We start from the raw sequence: 17,658 nt of genomic DNA, 5'->3' as shown, positions 1-17,658 counted from the left end.
CTTTATGTAAATCATAACAAAATGCCATAGAAGAATATTCATTACTTACACTTTTCAATTTTAGAAAATATTTTTATTTATTTCATTAGATCATAAATTAATATTTTGTATATTATTAAATTTCAGAATAATTTTTTTTAATTTTTGAAGTACTTTTTTTGTTGCTTTCTGAAGAAGGTAGGGGAAGGTGGTCTAAAATGATCCCTCTAAGAAAAATGTAATTTATAGCCAAACTATTCGACATATGTACAACGTCGAAATATTTTCGAGTTCTTTATTCAAATGTTACAATATTGGTATGTAAATTTCTTTTGATCTGTTGTTTAGTTTTGAAATTTTTAGTACTATTCAATATTTCTCAAAAGGGATCGTTTTGACCGACCTTGTAAGGATAGTGGGTAAAATGATCTCATTGCATTTTTTATCAAACAGTTCACATAAAATATTAACTGTTCTTTAACATTGCATCAAGGATTAGTATGAAAACAAAAATCACTGGTAAATTCATCTAAATCAACACATTCAAGACCCGTTACATGATGGGAGATTATTTTATGTATTATAATTTTACACACAAAATAAGGATCATTTTAGCCTATATAAAGGGGATCATTTTACCCGTAACGATATATTTGAATTTCATCATAAAAGATCATTCTGAGGGATCATTGTAGACCACTTTCCCCTAGTAGGGGCTTTTCTGTATTGAGAAGTGAATTAACCGCTAATGCTATGCAGTGTTAATTATTGGTACAGTAATCTTAAGTAAATGAGTATCGTAATTGGTCTTGCAACTTTTGAAAAAAATGTGATAAGTGACATTTACACACAAATTATCTGTATGTAAATGTTTAATGTATGCTATTGAAAACGTCTTCAGTCTATCGAGTACGTTTCGAAAGTATCGTTTTTGAGTAAAGGAAGAAACCTTTTTTTTCACCTTTAACTTAAATCATTTTGTACATCATTGTTTGCTAATGGAAATAAAAGTTTTATAGTTGATCGAAGATCATTTACAAAGATCATCAAATTTTCAGGTCCTAAATTCAAACTTTTAGTCCATACCAACAATTGACATGTAAGAAATTGTAAAAGATGTAATTTTGTATATTTTTAAAATGCTTTTATTAGCTTTACTCGTATGTTTGTGTATAAGTAAGATTGTAATGGAACTTTTCGATTGAATGTGCTTTGTGAAGCACGTAATAAGAACCGATAACACAATCATAATACGGTACTATTTACGATAAAGAAATCTGATTGGTGGAGGTGACGATAAGAGATATACACTAAATAAAAAACTTTTTGATTCGTTAAAAATTCATTTCGGCTACTTCTTCCAGTATCTTATGGTTTTTTCATATTACAATCGGTTTTTGACAAAAAAACTGGAATTTTTTTAAAAAAATAACTCAGTATTATTAAAAGCAGGTACAATGTTCATAGATATTGGATAGAAATCACTATGAAATTTAGAATTCATTACCTATAAGTAAAAAAAGGCATTTAAAAAAGATGGACGAAAAGTTTTCGGATTACTGGACGTATAGATTATCTAATTATATCGAGACTCTACTGCAGATAAGATTTTAAGATATATTAATGATTTTTAACGTGATTTACATCTTCATATAGACCATTTTATGTTTTAGGTTATCGATTAATGTAAATAATTGTAAGCATTATTAGGGAAAACATCAGTCGTAAATTCCAGGCAAACCACCTTCAGGAATGCAATAGAATAATTAGATTTAATAAATTATTGCATACGCAGTTGCATTTAATTTCAGTTTATTTATAGTAATACTTGAATGACATTAAACATTTAAATTTTTAATAGAAAATTAGTTATAAAATTTGTCAAAAATAAATTTTTTAATTCTCATTTCCTATACATTTAAATGCAAAAATCGTCATCATAAACACCATTTATAGGAAATAACAACAATTTTTTTAAATAATTTTCTGTGATTCAATGTTTTGAATGTCGTTTTCTTCACATCATATTTTTTCTTCGTTGTTTTTTTTTTTTACAGATAACATCTCCGCAGGATATAATATAAATTGTATATAGGAGTGTTCTAATAAAATTTAATAAATAGTATATCTAAATATTTTACCATTATGATGTTTAGAAGAAGATTATAAACATTCCATTATAATTATAAAATGTTAATAAGTTATAAAAGTGACCTTCAATATTCCCTTCAACTTTGCTTAAATTGGTGTGCTTGACAAAGTATATAAATTTTAATAAATGATTTATAGCGGTGTAAATAAATTTTCTAGTTAAAAAATATTTTTGATATACATACTAATCAATCAATTTTTATCCGCCATAATTTAGTTCGTTAATCATGAAGTATTTAATACATAATTAATCAATATTTTTATAAGGAAAAGTGAAAACAAAATTATTTAGATAATTTGTATAATACTTTATTTTTCAGTTAGTTGAAACTTTACGACAAGTGAAATTTACAAAATTTAAAAAACCCCCGTCAAATGCGATTTATTCCTTGTAAACCGATTTTTGAAAACTTTGCTATAAAATGTTCTCAAACGAGTCGGTTCGACCGTTTTGGCAACGATGCCACTGAGAAACACACAGACGCACAGATAAACACTTTAAACTTATACCACTCCTTCTTAAATCAATGTCAAAGTGATGGTGAAGGACATCAGATGAGATGAAAAGGATACTTAGGGAACTATCATTTTTTGGGACAAATTTTTGGAAATATTTTAATTCAAATTACCCAATTATTTTACCATTTCAATTTCGAAATGAATTGAACCAGGTTTATTTGACCATTCATTTCCATAGTAATTATTTATATGTCATGCCTTTTCCAAACCGAATCGATTTTGAAAATCATTACCAATTTTTTAGTTTTTTTCGGTTAACGGAAACCTAAGCTCACAAAACATAGCTAAGAACACTCTCCGTTAAATTAACTTTCAAAAGAAACCAAAAAAATTAAAACCGGTTCAGACGCTACGATGCCACAGACAGACAAATACACAGACACATACACATAGCGGTCAAACACCTCTTTTTTTTTGACATTGTAGGAAAATTGTTACCCAAGGTATAGGTATATTTAATCGCTTTGTATAATTAAAGCCATATTCTGATAACGGATTAAATTTTAATGCTATCTTCCAGCTACATGTGTACCTAGGTACAATACGTCAATTAGTCTAATTATGGGAACTAGAAATATTTTAATACCTTAATAGTAATTTTTCTACATATAAAAACACGTTTCGAAAACTTGTTTCATATAGGAATCTAAATTTATTTGTGCTTAAATAATCAATCTAGTAGACAGTTGTGAAAATAATTCACATGCTAAGCAAATATATTGGTTTATAAAATTGAAAATTATTAAGTGATCGATCTTTAAATATCCTTGAAATTGTCATCAAAATTTAGATTATTATGAGATCAGACCATTCTCTTTTGAAAATTTTTGTTCACTTATAATATTTTTCATTGCTTTTGGGTAGTTTTACATAATAGGCGCGCCTCCTTTCATTTTAGTCACCTAAGCTAATTCCTGGTCCATTCATCATTAATAATGTATTCATGACTTTATGAATGATTTATATGCGAATCATTACATCACTGGTGGGAAGATTTTTCGATCCTTTCTTTCGATTAAATCAATTTGGATTAAATTTGAATAATCTTGCAAGAAGCAAAATTCGACAATATAAGATACAAGGAAGCATGAAAGCATACACGAATGAATTGATTGTTGAATTTATTAAAATGAAAGAGGCAAAGTATACCAATAGGTATTTAACGTGAAGGAAAGATTTAATAATGCAACAATGTTTAAGCCACAAACACAATAGAGAATGAATTATACCCATAATCACAATAATATGGAGATGAAGCTCGCCTGTACTAATCTGGATGTCTTGTGAAATTAGCGAGGACAGGCAAGGCATCACAAGCTGCTCCTACACATTCTTGTTCCTCCGACATTGTGCTACTTCTGCGAGAGTGTGGGGGATGCAATACATATCGATTGCTAACAATATATTTCATTTGATCGAACATTCAATGGTAAAATTTATTGTTATTTTTTATGTTAAAAAAGACAATTATGCCTTTCAAAAAGCAGGCAGAAGATTTTTGTACCACCCTCAAAGTTCTTCGAAACATTTTCAAAAAGGTGAAGTATTTTTTGTGGTAAAAAATATATTACAATAATTCTAGATCAACATGAACATTTAAATTCATGTTCGCAGAATGCTGCTGCAGGAAAAAATACACCATAATATTTTCGGTAAAATGGAATCAAGAAATCTATTCCATTTCTAAAACTTTGATAACCCTATAAGCGAATTTCCGTAAGAAATGAAGTTATTGCTTTTATACTGATGATGGAATTTTGAAAAATTTCTTCAAATGTTCATCGATCCTACCTAATAGATGTAAAAATGTCCATCGTTATAATGACGATTCAGTAAATAAGTATGTGTCTGTGTCCTTCTCTGTATCCTCTCTACCGCTCGCAATTTAAGTCCGATTTAGATGTTTAAACGCTTAGTTTTCGAAATAAAAATTATTGAAAAATTAAAAATGCAATATTAGATTTAATAAAAATATGTTATTCTTTTCAATCCTTGAGGAAATTCGCATTTCTAATGCAGCTCCTGCGCTACGAATTTTTTTCTTAATGTAATACATGTCTAAATTATAATATATTGAACTTGAAAAATATCAAAGACGACTTCTTCTAATCTAACACCAGCGATCCTGCAAATAAAAGCTTTATTCCTACTTATAGGTATGAACAAAGAATTTACAAATCAAATTAATCAATAATTTACAACTAAATGCATATCTATTGCGAAAATGAAACCTCACCAATAAGAAACTAATCAATAATACCTACGACAGGATAATAAACATTTAACAAATTTGCTATGTATGTTTTATATTTTGCATAAAACTTGTAGTTGAACGGAAACAATAAATAAGAATAAATGAACATTTAAATATAATTAAGTATAAAGTGCATTATCGTTAATACAATTGCAAAATATTGCCCATTAATCTGATTAAAATTTCAGATTAGTTTAATTTAATCTGTCAATTACCTGACCACCAATTTTATTAATACTCTTAATATAGATATTACGATGTAAATTTATTGTTATTAAATTCAAAAAAATTGTCTATATTTTAGATATCAAAAATATATAACAAGTGTGGGATCAGTTTAAATAGAAATTGGTTCAGTATGTATAAAATATTACATTTACATGATTAATCTCAAATGTTTTTATTACTGAAAATTAAGAAAATATCACATACAAAAAAATAATTTTAAAAAAACCGGCTGCGTTAAGTAAGACTTTTTAGTGTCCCAGAAGTTATTATTATACTATATTAAAACTTTTAAACCAATTTATAATTCCTAATTAAAAAAAATAACTTTCTTTTTCTTTTTTTATGTCTATTTCGCTCTGAAAATTCGTCATTTTGTTTTGTTGTCTCAAACACCTATCTAAGAACATTTGGGTTTTTGAGACAAATATAACGATACCTAAAATGTTGAAATCCATTGAGCCGTTTGGAAAATACGGGGTAATAAAGACAGTCAGGTAATAAAAAAATTATATTATTTTTCTATCTATTTCCCATCTGCGAACATCGAGCTGTACTAATCATTTTGTGTATGTTTTTTTTGTTGATGTTGGGATAACTTGTGGATAAATGTAATTATGCTGTTTTCGGAGATCCTGTTACTTTTAGAATTATTTATTTTTTGGACGAGTAGTGGTCTGAGACATGGTATAAGGTCGATCTTCACCCACCAGATGAGATTTTTTTTTTCTTTTTGGTAAATTTAATTGATTTATAACAACGCTTATCATAATTTTGGTGGGAAAAGTGTTCATGGATATTTTTAATTAAATTAATTTTAATAAATTTGTTCCAGATCTAGATAATTAGATCTTAGATAATTAATTTAATTACCAAAATAATGGTTTAGCCTTGCATGCAAATAACCGTTTATGGAAAAATTGATTAAAATTAATTTAATTAAAAAATATTGTGTACCATTTATATATAATCACATTAAACATATCTTCGGGAAAGGACGTTCATTATGCAGTGTCACCGTGTTTTTAACCCCCGAACAAAAAAAGGGTGTGTGCCGGTCTGTATGTCTCTCTGTGGCATCGTACCGCCTGAACGGATGAACCAATTTGCATTTTTTTTATTTCGTTTGTAAGGTAATTTAATAAGGATCTTTCCTAGCTAAGTGTCAATTTAGAGTTTCTTACGCGGAAAAACTGGAAAATAGGCGATGATTCTCAAAATCGGTTCAGTTTGGAGAAGGATCTTAGGAAAATGGTAATTTAATGGAGAGTGTTCTTAGATACGTTTTAAGTGCAAGTGTAGGGTTCGGTACCCAAAAAATTTATCGGGAATTTTTAAATTTTAGAAATTTTTCTTGTTTTATGTATATACGTACACAGGAAAATAGTATGAAAACTTTAAATAAATTTAAACGAACAGAAAATTGAAAATTTTGCGAAATTCTAAAAATTTACATGATAATTATTACTTGTAAAAGTTTCAAGTGTAGTTATTGATGATATTTTTTAGAAATATTGTTTATATTGTCTATTTAGTACCATATATAGCCTTGTTTTTCGCACCTTTTAAACTTTAAATTAAATTATTAAATATAACGAAATTAATTAAAAATCATTTAAACTTTTGTATTATCATATTTTTTCATTTTTCTAGCAGTTTCGTTGGCGCATGTACGTCCTTAAGTGGAATAAATTATAGATCGTTCAAACTGAAATGAGCCTGATGGAGAAAGAGTGTATTTTTTTGTGCATAAATATGTACACAGACATATACAGAGAATTCCTGGTAATCAGGCAAACGTTATGCAGGGCAGTGTCAGACTATCGAATTTGTCGGATTATGGATTATCATTCATATCAAATATGAATGATGAATATTTGATAAATGCAATTTATTAGTTTGCATAAATAAATTTTAATAAAACTTAGAAAATAGAAGAGTTTTCTGAAGTTTCATAAGAATATACATTTGTTTAAACATTACTTTTCACTTCGTACTTCCCATTGATATAAAGTGCAAATGTGCACTATGTGCAAATGTCAATTAGCCTTATCTCAATACAAAAAATCAAAATTTTGATAAAAAAATTAAAAGAAATTCTCCTAAATAAAAATTTGATTGAGTGTTGACAGTTTAATTTTTCACCGAAGGACTCCAAAGGCTTGCTGAATAATAGGGTTGCCAAATCAAAATTTCAGAAAAGGCCTAAGACCCCCTTTAGCCTGGAATTTTTTACAAAAGAGTACCTGGTAATTCAACAAATCACAAATCCAATGATAAGATTCTATATATTATACGAGACTGCAAATACTTTATTAAAATAATAATATACAGTTTGGAAACCTATTTATTTTCTAAAACATTTGAAATTTGGACGTAAGTGTACTACTTTTTAGGAATCTTATTATTATCATGCATTATTTGGTATAGTTGCGGTCTTCTCAGAGGTGAAGCATTATTGCGGCTTAATTAGTAATTCGTAACATTGTTTGGAAGTACGTAACATACCATTTTAATTAATTTAATAAAATGGCCGTCTTAACTATTAAATTTTCGTCATTATTGAAGTTTAAGTGATGTGTCACGGTGTATTTTTTTGTCTTATATATAAAATCGGTAAGGTATCCTAAGTACAAGATTATGAATTTGATGATATGGGGTGGTAGGATGTTGATTTTATTGAAAGAAGATCTTCCAATTAAATACACAATGTAGAGGTCATAGTATATATAAGAAGCAAATTTTATTTGATTTGATCAAGATTCGATTTAGATCGGTTCATCTTATAACACACATCATCATTATGAAATTGGTAAGTTTTGGTCTCTAAATGTAAAATGAAGAACCAGTCTGTTGTCGATTTATTAATACGATTGTTGAAATACTTTCATATGCAAAATACCATCAAGTTTTAAATTCTTTCTTGCACAATTTTATGTGTTTAAATAGCCATATATTTTCAAAATGCTGTTTTGTAATGTCAAAATATTTTATTTTTTGATTTTATTTGTAGGTTATTGGATTTGCATTACTGGCTTGTGCCTATGCACAAGTACGACCATCCACGAATTTACTTAGTCCATTTTCAACACCACGTCCATTTGGATTACAACCACAATATAGACGTCCATCATATTCACGTCCAATTGTGCCAGTAACAGCTCGACCAACTTTACCGCCACAACCAGTCCAACCAATTTACCAACCTCAACAACCACTTTATCGTAGTGCTGAAGCTAATGCAAGAATATTGAAACAAACTCAAGATATTAGCTCAGATGGAAATTCATTCCAATATAGGTAAGCGTATTTGTATGATTTTTGATCCATCGAAAAAAAGAAGAGTATACTTCTAAGTATCATGGGGGACAATTAGAATCGTCTTCGTCTCAACAAAAGTGAAATAAATTGCAAAGTTCTATAAATTTTTGTTAAATTAAAATTTAAAAGTAGTCAGTCATTTGTTACGATGATGAAACTATAATGTGTTTTAACTAGATAAAATAGCGTCGAATACTTGACCATCGCATCGTGTGTTAACGCCTTTTGAGTGGATACGGTTTAATGTCTGTTACAGGAAAAAAGTACATGATATAAGACAAAAAACTTTTATGGCTTTGTTGATTGTTAAATTGAACTTTACGCTAACAGTAATTTTGCAGCAAAAACTTAATAAAGGAGAGAAAAAATTTGTTATTCGAAAGTGATTTTATGTGGACCAATATTCTGAGACCAGTATATTTTAAAATACTAGTAAATTATGATTTTCTATGATACAAATTAGTTTCTAATTTCGGATTTCTAAGTTTGAAAGTCGATTAGGTAGAAATTAAGAATTTTAGCTTTATTCCTTAGGACTTTCGATACTAGGAGGTTCTAAAGATATCACGTTCATCGGAATAAGTAAAAAAAGTAATTAATAAACATGCCGTTACTTTATTTCAGCTATGAAACTGAAAATGGAATCTCAGCTGGAGCATCTGGAACTCTTCGTCAAATTTCCAAAGATGAAGATGCATTAGATATTGTTGGTGCATTCCAATACGTTTCACCCGAAGGTATTCCAATTGTCGAACAATATGAAGCTAATGAAAATGGTTATCAACCAAGAGGTGATCACATTCCAAAACCTCCACCAATTCCAGAACCAATTTTAAGAGCTTTAGAATGGATTCGTACACATCCAGAACCACTCCAACCACAAAGACGCTACTAAATTTAATTAATTCGATTTTTTTTTTAAATTAAAAATAATTTTTACGAATTTAATTTTTTGGAAATAATGTGAAATTTCGTTGTTTTTTTTTTTCTTCAAAAATATTTAAAAGTTTTTTGTTTTTATATTTGTTTTAAAAATTTTTTCTTTGTTTTTATGTTGTAAATAAATTTTTCCGACGAAAGAATCGAAATTAAGTTATCGGCTCTTATTTTTTTTAATAAAAAATATATTAAAAAAATTATGATATTATTTTTTTCACTTTTACTTTTTAGGTATTTGGATTATTTTCATATTTTGCACATATAATAAAAAAAGATTTTACTTAGAAAATTGACAGAAAAACTATTGAATTAGGGAAAATAAAATTAATATACTTTTTGCGTAAATTAGAGAAAATTTCCGTTTTGACCTTTCACGTATCAAAAAAGAAAAATCAATTGAATAAAAATAAAACCAAACAAGCAAAAAAAATTTGTGAGTAGAATCCACAAATAACATAAATAGAATCCACTAAAAATTAACACACACCTGCTAAGTAAGTGGAACACAAAATTTTAGAAAAAAAGTTATCAAAAAATGAGCAAAACATGAAAAGGGATTTTACCCAAATTTTCATATTTGTTACAGCCAACGTGATCGAAGAGTGAAACTCTTGCCTTATTTAGTATGGTTTTAAATCAAGGGTGTCAATATATTGTAACATATATCTAATAAAGAAAATTAAACAAAATATTTTGAGATTTCCACCTTTGCAAAGGTTAACAAGATTCGGTAAATATTGGTTACAAAATCTATAGATACGTGAAAGTAGAATTTTTTATGCAATTATGTAAAAGCTATTGATTGAAGTCTTAACTAAGATACGTGGTGTTTATATAAGAAACTGACGATGCTTGTTGAAAACATTTTGTCGCCTGTGACTATTCACTCTCATTAATGTTCTTAATTCCGAGACCAGGATACCACATTCTTGAAACCAAATAGAGATAGGTTAATTTTGATCACAAATTTGAAAAGTATGACCCAAAATTAGTAGGATTACATACTTGGATTATCAAAATAGGATAAAATTTAGATGTGATAGAAAAAAAAATTTTTCAGATTCCGATGATGTCATTAACTTAAAAAAACCGATTTTTTTTGGACAATACAGGCAAATTTGATCCGATCTTACTGGAATTTATTTTGAAACCCATTAATTTTGGGTCAGGTTTTTAAGCTGCGATGTAAATTTTTTGCTAGCTATCACTTACGTGCATAATATCGGGACCAGGACTTCACATTCTTAAAACCTATAAGAGCTATGTTAATTTTGCTCACAAATTTGAAAAGTATGACCCAAATCTATTCGTATAGCACTCGGGTGCATCGTACTCGGGTGCCTCGCAAACCTTGCACTCAGGTGCCTCGCAACTCATGCACTTGGGTAATTTTTTTTCCTAATTTAAATTGAGGATTCAAATTTTTCCCTTCTAAACAATATGAAGTGTATGTCGGTTACTAAAATGCTGGTACGGTAAAGAGACAGATACTATAGTGCCCTATATCAGCATAAGTAATATTACAGTATTGGTTAGGACTATCCACCAGAAATATTGTGGGTATCACCAACCGGTATGAGCCTGACGCCCATGTGGCATTGACTCGTTCGTCATAAATATTGCTAAAGTTACTATTCCTTCCATACAATACACAGCATGGCGTTCACACCGATACATTATGGTGATCATACCGATATTGACAAAGTAATATCTACAAAAAATTGCATACCGTATAGTCTCAAAGGAAAGCGGGTAAAGTGCTCTGCTATTATCTCTGCTCCTAACGAGGCTTGTAAAAATTGTTTTGATTGAAACTTGTTATATTAATGAAATACTTCCTGCTATAAAAACAAGTAAAATTTTCAAAATTTAAAAAACCTGCGACAAATTTTTCGGGTACGTAATCTTAAGCTCGCACTTTAAACTAAGAATACTCTCTGTTAAATTACCTTCAAATAAAACCAAAAAAATTAAAATCGGTTCATCCGTTTAGGCGCTTTGACAGACAGACAGACATACACACATACAGACACACACAAATAGCGGTCTTATAACACTACTTCTTTATTTCGGGGATAAAAATAAAAGTGTTGAAAAAACCCATTTTCATTACATCTCTTCAATGTGCTATTGTTTGTTACATCGACATTACCAACCCCTGTAATGGTTTTTTCGACATTGGAATCGCATGTCTGTTTTTGATTTACTGCTTTTATGTGACGGTTTGGTCCAATAACTTTTGGATTTTTAGAGTATGTAACACTAGCTCTAATACAAATAGGTATTAACAACCTTGCCTTGAAAAATTGTAATAAATAATAACAATATTAGTAAATAATGTCAAAATAAATTTTAAAATTTATTTATTTGTTGCAATGACATATTTACATAGTCAAATTTAATTTTATATTTAAATAAGTTTTCTCTGAAACTTCGATAGTTTGTTTGTCCTCAAGTATTTTGAACAAAGAGACCTTGTTTCTTAGAAAGATTTATTGTGCATACATAACAATGAGCTTTGTAATATCATTCATATCAAATGGCTTGCTGAATAATAGGGTTGTCAAATTAAAATTTCAGAAAAGATACGCAGTTCATTCCAATAAATCCGTAGATTATCTGGTTTTAGCAAATACGAAGGAAAAAAGTATAAAATATTTTTGTATTTTTTGATCAGTTTTAAGCAAAAAAGTACTCTGGTGTTTTTTTCTCCAGGTGCTTAGTTTTTAAAATAAAATTCTTGAAAAATTAAAATGCAATATTCGATTTTAGAAAAATTGTGTTATTTTTTCAATCTCTGGGGGAATTTACTAACGCAGCTCATGCGCTACGATTAAAAAGAAAAATTTTTTTGCAGCTTTTTTAAATTTATTTGGAACCCTTTTATTGTATGGGGACTTCCTAAAGGGGATTTCCTAAAAACTTCATTAGATTGTGATGGGTATAAAATAATAAATGTTTATTCTTACATTTAGTATACTTGACAAATTACTAATATTATCACTGAAATTATGGTGAGCATTTCTATGGGCTGTTTTATGCATTTTATTAAAATATATCCTTTTCAGGGCCAACAATACAAAATAAAAAATCATCACAGTATTAAATAATATTATGTAATGGTGTGAACAATATAAATATTAATTTTTATACCATGTATATATGTAATACACAAGGTATACTAAGTTTAGTCCCAAGTTTGTAACGCTTAAAAATATTGATGCTACAAAAAAAATTCTGGTATAGGTGTTCATAGAATCATCTCATTAGTCCATTTCCGGTTGTCCGTCCGTCCGTCCGTCTTTCAACTCGATAACTAAAAACGGAAAATGATATCAAGCTAAAATTTTTACAGCTTGCTCAAGACATAAACAGGGAGGTCGAGTTCGTAAATAGGCAACATATGTCAAATGAGTCTTGGGTCCGTAACTTTGTTAACCGTTAGAGATAGAACAAAAGTTCAAATGTAAAAAAATGTTTCTTATAAAAAAATTAACAACTTTTGTTTGAAACATTTTTCCGTAAACATCACTGTGTACCCGTTAGTGTGCAAATTAGGCGCAAATTGTATAGTATGTATTATATGGGAATATCAGTTATGTATGTGTGACACGAATGTATGTGTAATGTGATAAGAGTCATTAACATTGTGTATATATGGTATTTCAACAATTAACTAAGTCAATTGTTTGTTTCCACTTGTTTTACATATAACTAAAACATATTTTTATTTATAAGGGATTAATTTTTTCTCATAAAAGTGACAAAAATGCGGAGATTATTCTTGAAAATCGGTGATCGGACTGGCAGTCTACTGAATGAATTTCCATTATTATATTTTATTTTGAAACCAAAGACAATTTGAAGATAAGAGAGCCATCTGTGTTTATCACAATTTATACAGTACCACGTAAAATGTATTGAATGAAGATGCTGTACCACTTGTAATATCTTGAGAAATAAAATAGATGGTGTTTGTATGACTTTAAATTCTGAGTGTATGTTTAATATAATTTTATACAATTTCCGTTCATGGAGATAAGCGTTATATTATAAATAGACTGTAATAAAGTTAGTGTGGAATATTAATAAAATTTATTAAATCATATATCTCAAAAATTTAATTACTCTCTAAACAGGGGCGCAACGAGGGTACATAGCAAGTGGAGGGTGGCAAGTATTTAGGTTGCGCCTTATATATATTGAAATCAGCTGAGTTCGGATCAAATTTGCCTGTGTTATCAAAAAATTCGAATTTTTTAACTTAATGACGTCATTAGAATTCAAAAAATTTAATTTTGCTCTATCACATTTAAATTTTATCCAATTTTGATAAACCAAGTATGTTATTCTACTATACTTGGGTCATACTTTTCAAATTTGTGATCAAAATTAACTTAGCTAGAATAAGTTTCAAGAATTTGGAGTATTTGTGTCCTGGAATTAAGCACATAAGTGATAGCTAGGCCAAGTATTGCGATGTCTCAAAAACTCTGCATCCAATCATTAAATTAACCTAATTTTTATACTTTTTGGATCAAAATTACCCCATCCATCGAGTTTCATCAAATTCCAAAACAAAATTTTTTTTTCATTTTTTTCAATTTTTTCAAAGGTACGTACCCCTTAAAAAAATTGCAAAAAAATCGAGAATTTTTTTTTATCTCCAATTTCGATAAAACTCAGTAAATAAGGTTATTTTGACCCAAGAAGTACAAAAATCGGGTTCATTTGATGACTGGCAGAATAAATTTTGAGATACGGACTCAAATCGATCCAAATATTGCCATATCTCAGAAACTCTGCATCCAATCATTAAATTAAATTAATGGATCCAGATTACCCTAATTCCAAAACAAAATTTTTTTTGCGTTTTTCTCGATTTTTTCAAAGGGTTATCTTAGAAAGATAAAAAAGATATTGGCTAATATGTTATTGCAAGTAAATAGGCAGGTTTTAGTGCAGGCAGTGTCAACACTCACTGGGAGACCTGAACCCCATTGTGATACCCAGCCACATTTTCGCTGATTATTTCAGCTCCTCAATTCTTTTGAGAGACTGAGTACACCTCTTCGTTTAAACTTACACCCGCCATCTCATTAAAACTGATTAAATTAATTAAGTAGTGATGGACCTGCTTTCTTAGGAATGGTGAGCTAACTTAGCCAACAAGATTGGAAAACCACGTATTACAATCACAAAAAAATTCAGGGTTTCTATCCATTTTTAGTATCCTTGAATCAAGTATCAAAACGATTGATTAACTGTCGAATGTTGAAATTTTGGATTCAGAACTTTGATGCAGTTGAGCATCGCCCATTTTTTGTTGTGTTTTATTAATTCATGAAACAATTTTTTAAATATAAAGAAAGTAATTTGTCCATATTATTTATTAAATATGTATAATACTGAATTAACTAGGTCAGATGAATCAAATAAAGAGTTTTCTTAATTCTAATACAATGTCAGTTAAATGACACATTAAAATAGGCATTACTTCGTTAACATAATATCATGTGATTGAAAGAATCTTTTTCTTACTCATTTGTACAATAAAAACTTACATACAGTAGTGCAAATTATTTAATTATTTTACCATTTATGAATAATTATATATTCATAGCGTATATAGACAATTAACGTTAATCCATTTACAAGAATATGACTTGTCTCCATTTTCTCTAGGAATGTGAAGAAAGCCGATTTTAAAAAACATTGATTTTTAATAACCTAATAATTGATTTATAATCAAAGAGGATTTAAAAAAAAAAACACTCATATACAAAGAATCGAACCTGGATATCTTGGATTCATATCAAGCGCTTTAAACAGTTGTACCAAATTTGCTCTAGGTATAATGTACAACTCAATGAATTTTTATTTTGGTTTTTTTTTTACTAAATTTTGTATATAAATTCAGACAGCAAAATTGATTTTCGATTATTATTATAAACTAAAAAAACAAATAACTTGTCGAGCTAAATCTTAATTAAAGATAAGAGAAAAAAATAATAAAATCGATAAATTGAAACACAAAAATCGATCTTTTATTTTAAACTTATTTTTATTTAACCCTATCTTTTGAAGATAATATTGAAGATTTAACCCATTCTTGAAGGAGGTGACATCGTGTCACCCCTCTCCGAAAACTAATGCTTGAGTTCATAGGATAATTATACCAAGCGGCATCGTGAAATCAAAAAATGAAGAGTTATTGGAGACTATATTCCGTGCATAAGTATGGTGATCTCAATTATAACAGCCAAATGGGAACATGGCTGTATTGGGAATATTGAAAAATTATTATTTTGTTGAAAAAACGAAACAAAATAATCGATACATGTATTTATTGATAGATTTTTGTTGTTGAAAGTCACATACAATAGTGAAAAGTTACTGGATATGAAGGTCTACCGAATTAGCAGGATTTAGGAATTTGTCGATAAACTAGAAAAGTTGTTGCATACCCAATATCATCATATTTCGTCTCCCTTTTTAGTTTTTGTCTTTTTTAGTCGCTGAAATACACCGTGGTGCCATTTGTCTATTATTGAACCTGGTAGCCATTAGGAATAGCCAATTAGATATTAGAAATATCTAACCCTTAGACATCGTTAGTGGAAACATTTTTGGCCTATAAAATACAAACGAGGAGTAGTATCGATCCATTGCGATTCTAAGAGAGTGCTGTTGATATAGGTTGGTATTCTTTAAAATCTTCTTATAATATTTCTAATAGGAGGCTTCCCAGAGAGATGTTACTTTTAAGATAAATTGCAACTAGTTGTCACTAGTTGCCAATTACTTTATTAGAATTTGCCAGTCATAATTTTCAAAAAAAAAAAAAAAATTGTAATGAATGCAAATGACCACGATGGCCACGGAGAGTTGCAAGCTACTTTGTAACCTAAATTTGCATACATACAAGGAAGCACTAAACAAGCAAAAAAGTAATTATAGTAAAAAATATTCCAATACAACGTCAACGGAAGAATCTTTTTTATAATTTCGTATAATCCGATCTCTAGAAGGTAGTCATTAAAATGTAAAATACCATTTAATATGTGTTAAACGTTTCATTACACTTCAAATGAAATAAAAAATTATTTCTTTTTTTTATAACACATGTAATAATAATTGTAAAAAGAAAATGAAGCTTAACAATTGTATGTATATTTATTTACCTTTTTAATTTAAAAACAATAAAATAAAAATTCACCTATTACATAAAAAATAAAAGAAAAAAGACGATAAAAAGATAGTTTTAACCTTCACATTTGAAAATGATTACATATGTAATGTACTAATAATACAAACATTTTTACAATAATAAAAATACCATATTTATATATCTTAAATTACATGCGATTAGGTTTACCTTACGAATGAACAACTTTATTACAACTTGATTTAATAAAAGAGAAACACAGCTAAATGAGCTGCTGAACGTTAGCCAGTACATTTTCAATATAAAGAAAATCGTAGGTAGCATAGGTATTTTGTGCTTATGTGCATCACGTAAAAACTACTGAACAGAACGAGATGAGTTTTTTTAAGTTTCCTTGCAATGATTCAGTGATCTTAAAAGTTTTAATAACTAAGAAAATATAATTTTTTGAAATTCAGTTAAAAATATTAGTTTTAACTGCAATAAAAAGTAGAAACTCCTTTTTGCATTTGTGTCGCCTTTCATATAATTAAAGGTGATGGTGGACTTCAATTAAAAATATACAAATAAACGAATTTGTTTAGTTGTCATTTGTCTCCACCAGAGAGTAAGTACAAAGTAAGCAAATAAATTAAATAATTTAAAAAATGAAAAAAACCCTAATGCGTAAATTAAAATCTAAAAAAGAAGAAACAAGTTTCTAGTTACATAGCAGCTTCAACAATCGGGGCCCAAAATTGGGAAGACTTGAGTCGGTCTTGAATTTAATGGACCCAGACCATTAAAGTCGCTATGTATAGTACAGGACTTGTTGTTTTTTTTTTAACACGATATTCGAACCATAACTGTATTTTTACATATGAGGTACCTAATAATTAAAGCTTTTATTTAGTTCATTATCTTTGTTTTTAAAGTTAATATTTTGTATAATATTTTGATCCGCGTCTTCGTTCATTATTTTTTGAATACAAGTGTACATCATGTACATCTTATATACGCTGTTTATCTTGTGGCATTTAATATTTATTTTCTCATATTTTTTGTATAATAATCAAATATTATACCTCAGCTCTATAACAATAATATTTTAGACGTTAAATAC

At 28.6% G+C, this 17,658-nt stretch overlaps 1 protein-coding gene across 1 annotated transcript; it reads left to right on the top strand.

The window, feature by feature from the left end:
• The first annotated feature begins 7,858 nt into the window (after positions 1-7,858).
• LOC123305436 (larval cuticle protein LCP-17-like) lies at positions 7,859-9,377 on the top strand. The gene is made up of 3 exons (XM_044887150.1): positions 7,859-7,940; positions 8,142-8,428; positions 9,074-9,377. Exons 1-3 carry the CDS (start codon positions 7,932-7,934, stop codon positions 9,342-9,344), a joined length of 567 nt encoding a protein of 188 aa, XP_044743085.1. The 5' UTR covers positions 7,859-7,931; the 3' UTR covers positions 9,345-9,377.
• Positions 9,378-17,658: the final 8,281 nt, after the last annotated feature.

The sequence above is a fragment of the Chrysoperla carnea genome, chromosome 1 (assembly GCF_905475395.1).
Source record: "Chrysoperla carnea chromosome 1, inChrCarn1.1, whole genome shotgun sequence".
Taxonomy (NCBI): Eukaryota; Metazoa; Arthropoda; class Insecta; order Neuroptera; family Chrysopidae; genus Chrysoperla; species Chrysoperla carnea.
The sequence above is the reverse complement of the archived record's forward strand: the minus strand, read 5'-3'. Positions and strand labels throughout refer to the sequence as shown.